This window comes from Xiphophorus maculatus, chromosome 17 (genome assembly GCF_002775205.1).
Source record: "Xiphophorus maculatus strain JP 163 A chromosome 17, X_maculatus-5.0-male, whole genome shotgun sequence".
Taxonomy (NCBI): domain Eukaryota; kingdom Metazoa; phylum Chordata; class Actinopteri; order Cyprinodontiformes; family Poeciliidae; genus Xiphophorus; species Xiphophorus maculatus.
The window spans coordinates 15,431,150-15,442,314 of record NC_036459.1 but is presented as its reverse complement, the minus strand read 5'-3'; the positions used below and the strand labels follow the sequence as shown (position 1 = coordinate 15,442,314).

At 43.2% G+C, this 11,165-nt stretch overlaps 2 protein-coding genes across 3 annotated transcripts in view; one reads left to right on the top strand and one right to left on the bottom strand.

The window, feature by feature from the left end:
• Positions 1-26: 26 nt before the first annotated feature.
• On the top strand, positions 27-3,118 carry arl1 (ADP ribosylation factor like GTPase 1). The gene is made up of 6 exons (XM_005816689.3): positions 27-120; positions 649-786; positions 1,111-1,192; positions 1,324-1,435; positions 2,409-2,587; positions 2,712-3,118. The coding sequence occupies exons 1-6, from the start codon at positions 117-119 to the stop codon at positions 2,740-2,742; spliced, it is 546 nt and encodes a 181-aa protein (XP_005816746.1). The 5' UTR covers positions 27-116; the 3' UTR covers positions 2,743-3,118.
• utp20 (UTP20, small subunit processome component) overlaps positions 2,809-11,165 on the bottom strand; it is a 34,337-nt gene continuing 25,980 nt past the window's right edge. For both annotated transcript variants that reach the window (XM_023350612.1, XM_023350613.1), the window contains exons 45-61: positions 10,974-11,141; positions 9,962-10,128; positions 9,701-9,848; positions 9,497-9,613; positions 9,244-9,414; positions 8,545-8,676; positions 8,344-8,454; positions 8,122-8,271; positions 7,842-8,024; positions 7,037-7,168; positions 6,509-6,641; positions 6,251-6,435; positions 5,927-5,998; positions 5,593-5,850; positions 4,826-4,952; positions 4,592-4,737; positions 2,809-4,513 (exon numbers count right to left, since the gene is read on the bottom strand). In XM_023350612.1, coding sequence (XP_023206380.1) covers positions 4,358-4,513; positions 4,592-4,737; positions 4,826-4,952; positions 5,593-5,850; positions 5,927-5,998; positions 6,251-6,435; positions 6,509-6,641; positions 7,037-7,168; positions 7,842-8,024; positions 8,122-8,271; positions 8,344-8,454; positions 8,545-8,676; positions 9,244-9,414; positions 9,497-9,613; positions 9,701-9,848; positions 9,962-10,128; positions 10,974-11,141 — 2,556 coding nt within the window. In that variant the 3' untranslated portion in view covers positions 2,809-4,357. The remainder of the gene's footprint in view (positions 4,514-4,591; positions 4,738-4,825; positions 4,953-5,592; positions 5,851-5,926; positions 5,999-6,250; positions 6,436-6,508; positions 6,642-7,036; positions 7,169-7,841; positions 8,025-8,121; positions 8,272-8,343; positions 8,455-8,544; positions 8,677-9,243; positions 9,415-9,496; positions 9,614-9,700; positions 9,849-9,961; positions 10,129-10,973; positions 11,142-11,165) is intronic.

The following is an 11,165-nucleotide window of genomic DNA, read 5'->3' as shown; positions in this document are numbered from 1 at the left end:
GATTGTTGCGAGCGAATCCACGCGAGAGTTGATGATGTCTTCCAGCGACACGTCAGCCAGACGGAACCAACCTGACAACTGCACATTGATAATTCGAGGAACGACATTTTGGCGAAATGGGTCCGTAATTCAGTTGTTCTTTTACTAAATTAGATATTTTTCAACAGCATACATTGGAAATTATACATACAACATATTCAACAGAGCTACATCTGCGTTCTCGTTCTGCTTCCGTGCTTTAGCGCGAGGTGCAGCTGATGTCAGCCTGCTTAGCTAATGCTAATGGCTAGTTGTTTATAGTGTTCATTTTATTGTGTTGCTTTGATGTTAACGGGTTTTCTTTGCGGTGTTTAGCTTATATTCTGGCCTTCCTACCCAGAAGCTTTCAGTGAGAGTAATAAAGCACGACATTATGTCTTAAAATCATAAAGCTGTCACCAACCGGGGAGTTAACCTGCGCTAGCTCGATAAACGTGAACGATGGAGTCTTGTGGAAAAACAATTTTAAAAAAGGGCTTGTATTCGTGATAAATACGTCTGATGTATTTTTTTTTTAATTGTATTCAACTGTTTAAAAAAATAAATAAGTCAGCTAACTCAGAACTGAATTCATCAAAGTTCCGTATGTGCTGTGTGTTTTCTCTCCAGGGGGTTTCTTCTCCAGTCTCTTTTCTGGCCTGTTTGGCACCAGGGAGATGAGGATTTTGATCCTGGGCTTGGACGGTGCAGGGAAAACCACCATTCTGTACAGGCTGCAGGTTGGAGAAGTGGTCACCACGATTCCTAGTGTGTACTGCTCCTTCCTATGTCCCTGTGCCTAAATTTAGCGTTCAAATTTTGATTCTTGTAATGGACACACTCATAAATGACCCTGTGGCAAGCATTTTCTATTGCTGGAGAGTCATGTTTTACTGGTTTATAGTTATATCATCGCAGTCATGATTTCCGCTTATATGTGACACCCTGAAGGTAAATTAGTTCTGCTAGACATTAAGCCATCTATTTCTGATGAAGTTTTCCCAGGCAATTGATTTTTAGAAACGCAGTGTGCGCAGCACTGTCAGATTACAAAGCGCTGATAACTTACATTCCCTCTCCATCCCTCTGCAGCTATTGGTTTCAATGTTGAGACAGTCACATACAAGAACCTGAAATTCCAGGTGTGGGATCTGGGAGGACAGACCAGCATCAGGTATGTGGGAAGCTACTGGAAATATGCATGTGGTTGAAGAGTAGAGATTATGAAGCTTTGCATTTGATTCATATTTATTTTTCCCATCAATAACAAGTTCTGTCACCCTCTAATATCTCTCTCCTCTCCAGACCCTACTGGCGGTGCTATTATTCAAACACAGATGCTGTGATCTATGTGGTCGACAGCAGCGACCGTGACAGGATGGGCATCTCCAAGTCAGAGCTGGTGGCCATGTTGGAGGTAAACATAGCCACGAGCTACCCAAAATCTTTGCCATTAGAATTATAGTGCCTTATAAAAGTATCCGCACCACTTTAAATTTCTCACATTAAAGGCCAAGAACGCACAAATTGAACATTTCAATCATTTTATTTTTGCTAAAATTGTTCAAGTTCCTCCAGACTGAACAAACCAGCTCACCTTTAGTTTTTTTGTATTATGTAATACTTTTGTAAGGTTCTGTACTTTTGTTAAGTAAGAACATTTTGCAACACAATAGATTTTTTTCTTTATATTCATCAAATCCTTATTCTTAACAGGATGAGATGAAAAGCAGGATTTCTTGCTGATATCGGTTATAGTTTTCAGTTAGTTTCAATAAAGAGGGTAGCTGCAGGTTTTAGTAAGTCAAATTTAAGACTTTTTAATGCCAGGTTGAATGAAATTTAGGGAGTGGTTAGGGTATCCTGTTATATTTTAATAAAGCATAGAAAAAGCTGACATTTCTGGGGCCTGTTTGTGGCTTTTAGCAGCCACAAAGCAGCAGCTTGCTGCTTCTCACCCTGCATATGACTCTTAACCTTATAGTACCAAGCTTAATTTTTTTCCCCCCCATACAATTCAAGTAAATTAAAAAATTATCGCCATCCAGGAAACTAACAATATATTTGCACTTACCCAAGACAGATGAAAAAAAGAAAAGCTAGCAAGGGTGTATTAGCTTATAATTACCGGTAGCATCAACTGTTTAGAGTCACAGAATACAGTAAAGATGTCTGCTTATGATTCCAACCTTTGCCTGACTGAAAAATTCTGTTAGAAAAAACCCCCATGAGATGCCATGACAAAATTTAAGCCCAATTTGCTTTTTTTAATAAAAAAACAAGACATTTTTGTTTGTTTTATACAAATATTTAAGAGTCTTTAAGGATGCGCAGACACACTGTTAAAGCTCATTATGTAGTTATGAGGTGTTGTCTGTGATTGTTTGCAGGAAGAAGAGTTAAAGAAAGCCATTCTGGTGGTGTTCGCCAACAAACAGGACATGGACCAGGCAATGACGCCGACTGAAGTGGCCAACGCTCTGGGCCTTCCTGCCCTCAAAGACAGGAAGTGGCAGATCTTCAAGACCTCAGCCACCAAAGGAACAGGCCTGGATGAGGCTATGGAGTGGTAAGCTACATTTCCAGAGCTAGCTTCTGTTTGTGTAGACGTATATCTGGCTAAGCAGGACCAACTTGTATTGACTCAACTGTTTACTCAGGTTGAATTATATTTGCTTTGTCTCTGCCCGTAGGTTGGTGGATGCCCTGAAAAGTCGGCAGTAAGAGGAGGAGTCCCATCCTGTATATACTCCTAAACTTTGACCCCCTCGCTTTGAAGCCTTTTTTTTACTGACCCTTACTCATTCCCCTATTTTTCTTTGGACCAGTGATTGCACTCCTCCTCTAGTCATACACCCACATAAAGCCTTGACCAAGTCCTCCCAACGCCTAACGCCTTTTAAGCCTGGGACTGAGAAGAGAAGGCTGCAGTAACATCTGGAGTCAGCACAGATATTTTTAAAGTAAATCCGTGTCACATGACACAACCTCAAGAATCAACTCCTGTCATTTGGATTTAATGAGCTCCAATGTCAGTGACAAGAAGATCCACCAGGGGGAGATAAAGCGGCACACAATAAACATGGCTTATGTTTCTGGAGTCGGTCTTTTAGCCAAGTGTTACTGCAGCCTGGGCTGTCTGCTTTGTTATGGATTTCTGTTTTTTCTTCTTCCTATTGATTTGTTTCAATTATTCTAGCGGTTGGAATCTTTTGAGTGCAGCTTTGGCATATTTAGTTAATTAGTTATTGAACACTAACTGTATGCTCAAAGTTTTATGGTTGCATATTTATACCTGCTTGTACAGTAAAATTGATTCTAAGTAAAGAATGAAGTCAGTTATTGTATCAATATTGAAACTTTATATTTATTCCTAATAATTAATAGGATAACCTATTATCCAAATAGGATAGCAGGTTTAAGCAACTCAATTTAAAACCGAAAAATGTATAAATATAGCTTAGTGTTGGGAGACACTGCTGCAATCAAGCGTCCCAAAACGGACATTTTGGAAGCAGGGCTTTGTGCTTCTCACGCCTTAACCCCGGTAGTACTCAGGTAAATTTGTTTTCTTTGGCACAGAACGTACATAACCTTGTGCGGGTTGGCGGCAGAAGTCAGCCGGTGGCAAAAACAAACGTCGACGTTCAACAAACTTGTACTTACCCATGATGACGCAGAAAAGCTAGCTAGCATGGCTAGGTAGCGGTGGCCTCAACCGCGCGCGACTCACACGGAACAGAAAAGTTCCGCAAGAATAAAAAAAACTACACAAACAAGATTAAATACTCCTGCCGCGACAAAACCCTATACCTTGAATTTATATATTTAAGGCCAACTTACAATTTAATGAATTTAAGACTTTTTAACGCCGTGCAGACATCCTGTGAAGATCAAAGCTGAAAATTGCAGTTGGTTGAATGACCACTAGAGGCGCAGTGGTTCCTCAATCCCAACCCACTTCCTGAACATATAAGGGGAAATGATGCATTTCGGAACAACTAAAGCAGCTCGAACAACCAGTTTTTGGTTGACATAATTAATCTTATCTTCTATTAAACAGATCTAAGTAATGTCTGCTCTGAGAATGAATTCCACTGTGCTCTGTAAACATGTTGGTTTATTTCTCTTTTACAAAAACCTAAGATTATGACAATCCCGTCATTGATCCACAGCGGCAAAATAAAATTGTCTTTGATCTATTATTTACATGATTCCATGTGATAAGGCTGCAGGGCATCGGTCACACTGGAACAACAGAAGATCTAAGAACGCAGCAGGCCATACCAGATCCCAGCTAGACCTGCTTGGAGTCAGATTTCAGTCCTATGTGTATGACTCACTGCACCATAGCCAGGTCTTTGAGCGCATGACTGCGATGCTTCTTGGCTTTATAACCAGGCCGGAGGATCTCGATTTTTCTCTTCTTGGCTTCAATTTTTTTCTTGTGCTTCTTAAGTTTCTTCTTAGCAGCGATGTCTGGGTTGGCCACCGCCTGCGTGGTGGAGAGCAAACATTAAAACACGACGTACGGGTGAAACCTTATACATCTTGGGTCTGGCGCTCACCATACCTGCATGGCTCTGTGTCTCTTGCGAGCCGCTCGCCTCTGTGAGAACTCCTTCTGGACGGCGGAGAAAGCCAGGGAGAATCTCTCCAGCCCCACCTGCTTCTTCACCAGCTCAATCAGCTCCTGCGCCAAGTTCTTCAAGGTTGGATCTGGATAGAATGGAGAAATATGGATTTAAATCTACCAAGACTACCTTTCTTGTATTTTTCGTTTACTCTTTGCCAGTCAGACGGAGACCTTGCTCAGCATATGTGCTGTCCAGCTCTCTGTACAGAGGAGTGATGATGGTGGTGAGGTAGGGGCCAAGGCGTTCCTTCCCCAGGTCCACTGCTGTGGCTCCCAGGAACTTAAACACACACGTTCTCTGTTGGAAAAAGCAGAGAGAAGAGGTATGAGGTGATAAAATGTCACACTATTCAAAGTCCTTCAACTATTTTCACATTTTGTCCAATCATAAACACCCTCCCTACAGTGGTGGCAGCATCATGATGTAGGCCTGCTTTGCATCAGCAGAGGCCTTTACATGTAGCCATATGGTTGCTTGGATTTTGTATGTTTTTTTTTAGTAAACACGTGTTGATTTTATTATTCATCTTTGTATAATTTAATGTTTTTATTGGGATAGTGTGTGACTTGGGGTGGGAGATATGGACTTAGGATTTTAATTGCGATATTTTGAGGTACAACTATGACAAAGATGATAAAAAAAAAAAGAAAAACATTTTTTGTAACTATGTTTTGCAGAACAATAAATTGTCCCAGTAATTATTGCGTTAAACGATAACATTCATCTAATATATTGATAATGTCATAATAATGCAAGTTCATCCTCTCAGTGACTGATAAACTTTAATTTTGTAAAGGACACTTAACAATGGAACTGGAAGATATTTTAAATATATATTTTTTAAAAATTATATTACTGACATTTATTGATAATCTCGAGATAATCTGTGGCCAAAAATGAAAATTGACGCTGAAGATGAACCTGACGATCTGCTCACCTTGAGAGGAACCTTAGGAGCGTATGCTGCTTCTCTCTTCGCCATCAGAGACAGCTTCTTCATGAGCCACAGCAAAGAAGGGGGCCTGTTGTCTTTTTCATCATCAACCTCTTCCTCCTCCTCCACTTCCTGTTCTTCTTTGTGATCGCCATCCTCTCCATTTTCCATCTCATTTTTCCCATCTTCCAGAGAGGTGATGTGAGACTCTGGGGAGATGAGGTAAATCACCTTTCCAACAAAGAGGAGGTTTTTGATCACCTGTAAACAGGAAGTCGGACATTTATAAACCAGAACTGAGGAAGTTAAACTTGACGTTTCAGGTGTATCTATGTACCTGCTCCCCCGACGCCGTGTCCAGGAACTTGGATTGCAGCTGGCTGCAGAAGCTCAGAGCCAACTCTCTCATCTGGAAATAGAAGAAAAGCGGAAGTGAGACGCAGGAGTTTAAGACCAGTGTTTCCCAACCCTGGTCCTCAAGGTACACTGCCCTGCATGTTTTAGGTATTTCCTTGCTTCAGTCCAGCTGATTTCAATTGATGACTGATTAACAGGCGTTTGGGAAACCTCTAAAACATGCAGGACAGTGTGCCTTGAGGACCAGGGTTGGGAAACACTGTTTAAGACGGATGCAAAGCCAACAAAGTGATGTTGGGCTCACCTTCTTGTCCAGGTTGTTGGTGATGAAGTCTACAGCCGCCGGGTGAGACGAGGCGTCTCCCTTCCTTCCCCTCCAAACGGCGACCAACTGCTCGGCCGGCTGAGCGGCGAAGAGCTGACCGAAGAGCTGCGAGGCGGTGAGCCACACCCAGCAGTGAGGGTGCCGCAGGTGGGCTTCCACGTGACCTGAGAAGGGTTTGAGGGGCGTTCAAGGGCGAGCTCGTTTGGAGAGAGGGTGGCGCGTCTATAACGTGCTTACCCCAGATGTGAAGGAGCGTGTCGCGAGGCTTCCTGAGCTCCAGCAAGCCGCAGTGTTTGTTTAATTTGGAGATGAGGGTGAGATAACTGAACAGCAGCCGGTCAGCTCCTTTCTCCTCCTCAACCTCATCAATCTGAGGGGAAGACGTGAAGATCCTTTACAATTCTTCCATCCTTTTCTAAGTTGAATTTGCTTCTACAGTGTTCCACCAACTCAAAATTAGGACTTTTTAAGACCATTATGAATGGAATTTAAGAACTATGTCTCCATGGAAACGTACAAATTTGGCTAGCTAGTTGGCAAGTGTATGTTAGCCGTCTCAAATCACAGAATGAACTGAAAACGTCTGAGTGCGACTTAAAACTTTTGCCTGACAGAAATGTACCACGAGAAAAAAAAATACACAGAATATGCGGGATTAATTAGTCCTGTGAAAACAAAATTTAAGACCTGTGATTAAATCACTTTTTAAAAATAAATGTAAGACTTTTTAAGGAAGCACCGACTTCCTGTTGTATGTTTACTCACATCTTCATAGGCGTCAGGGTGGATCTCTTTCTCCAGCAGAGGCAGTAGGTTGTCCAACCGACTGGAGAATTTCTCCTCCTCCACTTCCACAAACAAGCCGCAAACCTGAGCACCGACGCGCCGCAGCGTGGCCTGAAGAAGAAAACATCGACATGGCTTTTAAAAAGGATGTGACAATTAACCGGAAAGTCTTCAAATCTCATAGTTATCAATAATCCGTAACCTTTTCCACTCCTGTCGCACTAAAGCTACAAATTACTGTACTTTATTGGGGTTTTTAGGTAATAAATCAACACAAAGTAGGGAATAATTGTGAAGTGGGATGTAAAATCTTTGGCTTATGAGAATTGTGCGCATTTATATTCACCCAAAAAGAAGAAAACTGAGCACAACAATGAGTTGCTCAATTATGTAAATTCTAGGAATGGACCGATTGAGGTTTTCTGGCCAATCACCGATTTTTAAAGAGCCTAACCTGCCGATTCCAATTTTGGTCAATTTTGTTTAAAGCACATTTATCCCTGATTCTGACCAAACTTAGGTAAACTTATGAATTCTAGAGAAGCTACCAAGTTTTCTGGCATTTAGAAAATAGAAATAATTTGGGTAATTTTGATCTGAAACAAGAGAGGCTTAATCACACTTAACTCCATACAGTGTGTGTCTTTTTATATTTGGTTTCAGCCGATATCCAATCTCTCAAAATGAAGAAAATCGGAGTCGATTTATTGGTTCGACCACACACCAAAAAAAAAACATTTGGGACTAAATGTGGAAAAGTTCAGAGGTGTGAATACTTCAGCACCTTTTCTGCAGTGAGCCAGGTGTTGACATAGGAGTACAGCACGTTCTGGTGGTCTACGTCCAGCTGGCCGAGCAGCGTCTTAATGGCCATGGCGGCCATTTTCTTACAGCGCACCGAGTCGTCGTTGACGACGATCAGAGCCAGCGGGGCAAAGAACAGGCTGCTGTACAGCACCAGCAGATTCTGAAGGATAAAACCAGAATGTTATTCAAACAGTCGCGAAAAATCTGTAATTGTCGGGAATATTGTGTTGGAGAGAAAACAAGGATCCAATCTGAACCTGAGGGAACATCTGGAAGATGGAGGCCAGCAGTTCTATCACAGACTCCCTGCCGGTGTCCTGCTCGTACTGCAGCTGGGCCACCACAAAGTCCAGGTGAAACTTCAGCTTCTTCCCCAGAGGGTAGTCCAGCAGGTACTTCAGGTAGATCTGCACCGCACAAAAACACGGTCAGACGCCAGCACGAACCTCTGCTTCAGAAACACCTCGGCTTGTTCTTACATGTCGGCAGTGAGTTCTGATCATGGTGTTGCTCCCGGTGACGGACAACTTGGCCACCTTCTTCAACACCTGCTCCATCTCTGGGACGATGAGCTTCCTGGACAGGATGGCCTGGAGTGGTCCGACACATGAAAACACACGGCTGAGAGGGGGGCCGACGGCTTCCCGACACCGTGTTACACCCCGAGCTGCGGCGCTTACCTTGAGCAGGCCAAAGGCGGTGGCTTGGCGCGACTGGTCGTAGATGTCCTCCTCGGCGTAGCCCAGCAGCACCTGCAGCTGTGTCTCAGAGATCTTGTTACTTTTGATGTTCTTTACGAGAACGGTCATGGCCTGCACAGCAGAAAGAGATCAGTTCAGTGTCAGTGTTATTCAATATGGGAAAGAGTAAAAAAAAACAAAAAAAACAGTTTATTAGTGGAAAATCGTATTTGGACGAGTCAATGAGTTCCTCTTCCTGGGACAAGAATGTGGCGACAGTGGGCAGACACTCTCTCCTTTTAAGTGGAAAAAAAATACTAGAAGAGAGAGGGAGAGAGACAGAAACAGAGAAAAAGAGAAATGCAGACAGCAAGAAAGAGAGAAAGACAGAAAGAAAAAAAGGAAGACAGAAAGAGAGAAAGGCATAGATTGAGAGAATGACAGACTAAGACAAAAACAAAGAGAGACAGGAAGAAAGAGAGCAAGAAACAAAGACACGGGGAAAGACAGAAAGACAGTTTTGCTGGACGACAAATTGTCCCAGTAATTATCGCAATAAACGATAACGTTGTTGTTTTGAGACATCCAAAACATTCTAAATAAAATACAACCAAAAGCAATAAATAAAATGGATTATGATGCAGCTGTAAGCAAAATAATTTCATGTGCATTTCTCCTACAGCTTGTATTTCTCTCTACCTTGAAGCAGTTCTGGACCAGCTGGTAGTTCTCTCCCCGCGCCGCTCCGGCCTTGGAGTAATCCTTCAGCAGGACAAAGAGCTGCCTGGTCAGCTGCTGGGCGTTCTGCTTCACGGCCGGCAGAGGGAACCTCAGCAGCCAGGTGAACGCCACCAGAGCCTCGGTGATCACCTGGGGAGGACGCGTCACGTCAGACGGGATTTGAACAGCAGCGACAAAAAGGTCACCACGGTGACGGGGTGAAGGCTGGTACCTTCACGTGCATGGAGTTGAGGCACTGGAGCAGCAGCTGGATGAAGGGATCCAGCATCTCCAGAGCCGACGCCTCGGATGAATTCACTTTAGATTTCTTCAGACTTAAGTGGAGCAACTGGAGGATTCAAATATGGAATATTTAATGACTTGTCGCTTAAGACGGTAGATCAAACAGTGCAGACCGCTGTGTGGGTTTGGTCACCTTGAGTCCAGCGTCGACCAGGATGTGCATGTTTGTGCGGCTGCTGACGGGGGCTTTCTGCCCCCCTCTTTTTGGGGTCGGAGGCAGCAGCAGGCAGCTGGGAGGGGGCAGCCTCGGGTCAGGGGGCGGGTCTGCCGACGCTTTCTCTCTGGAAAAAACACACACAAAGCAGCAGAGCGAGTCAGCCGCTGCCGTTTCAGCGTCGGTTTGAGCGTATTAGCGGTAGCGGGAGGGGCAAGGGGAGGACGGCGACTGGCCTACCGGTCCCTCTTGGTGAGCAGCGGCAGGCTCTCGCTGACCAGGCCGTGGCTCAGCACCAGCACGTCCTGCGAGCTCATCCCGCTGTTTTCCAGCAGACCCAGGATCAGCCGCCGCAGCACGGCCGCCACACGGTTACACACCTTCAGACGAGAGGAGGTCTCCAGGATCTGGAGGGAGAAAAAGAAGAAAAGAAAACAACTTTACAGCTGTACCCGGGGGTTTGAACACTTTTTCTCACTGTAAAATTCAAGCATTTTTCAGCTAGGTTTTAGTTCATAAAAGTGAACTAAAAAGAAAAGAAACAACAAAAAACGGTTCAATTCATTTTTCACTGTAGATTCTACAGCAGGGATAAAGTAAATTAAAATTCAACATAAAAATATGTTTTTAATGTCTCTTTCATACAACTTTTACTTATGAGTGGTGTGAGGAAAAAACATTTAGCTAAAAATAAATAAAAAAATACCCCAATTCGATTTGTTCAATGTAAAAAACATAAGCAAACCTTTCGTTCAGTTACAAAGATCAAGTCTTTGAGCCATTAGGAATAATAAATAAGGTAATTAACCTTCCCGCTCAAATTAAATGCTTAAACACAATAAACAAAGAAAGTCACAAAAAAACTAAAAAAATTTCTTGCTATGTTTTCTGGCATTTAGCAAATAAAAATAACTTTTAGAATTCTAATTGACCTCAAACAAGAAATTTGATTTGATTTCAGACAGTTTTAAAAAAAAATGTCTCTTACGTTTAATTTTGTTAAATAAAATCCAAATTTAAGCTTCTGATCAAACGTTATATTGCACTTTTTTTTTTTACAAGACTGAGCACTTTGAATATTAAGCACTTTCAACGACTTTATGCACAAATCGAGCACTTTCCAAACCTTTGAAAACACCTGTGTGATATTCAAGTCTTTTCAAGGATTTCCAGCAGCAGAACGAACCCTGACCACCACTAAATCCCTGACCACCACTAAATCCTGCCTCTTCCTCCTCGGATCCGCCCTCACCTCCTTCAGCGGCAGGACCAGCTTGGTAACGCTCTCCTTGCTGCAGAAGCGCGCCAGCAACTCGTAGGAGTCCATGCTCTTGCTGTGTCGCGCCTCCATCACCTTGGAAACGATGCCCTTGACTTCCTTCTCCTCGGCGACGGAGCCGAACAGCTCGTTGTTGAAAATCTGACCGGTAAAGGGCGAAAGCGG

Coding starts and splice junctions, on each gene's coding strand:
- arl1 (XM_005816689.3), top strand. Junction 787..1,110: donor AGTGGTCACCACGATTCCTA/GTGTGTACTGCT, acceptor ATCCCTCTGCAG/CTATTGGTTTCAATGTTGAG. Junction 2,588..2,711: donor CTGGATGAGGCTATGGAGTG/GTAAGCTACATT, acceptor CTCTGCCCGTAG/GTTGGTGGATGCCCTGAAAA.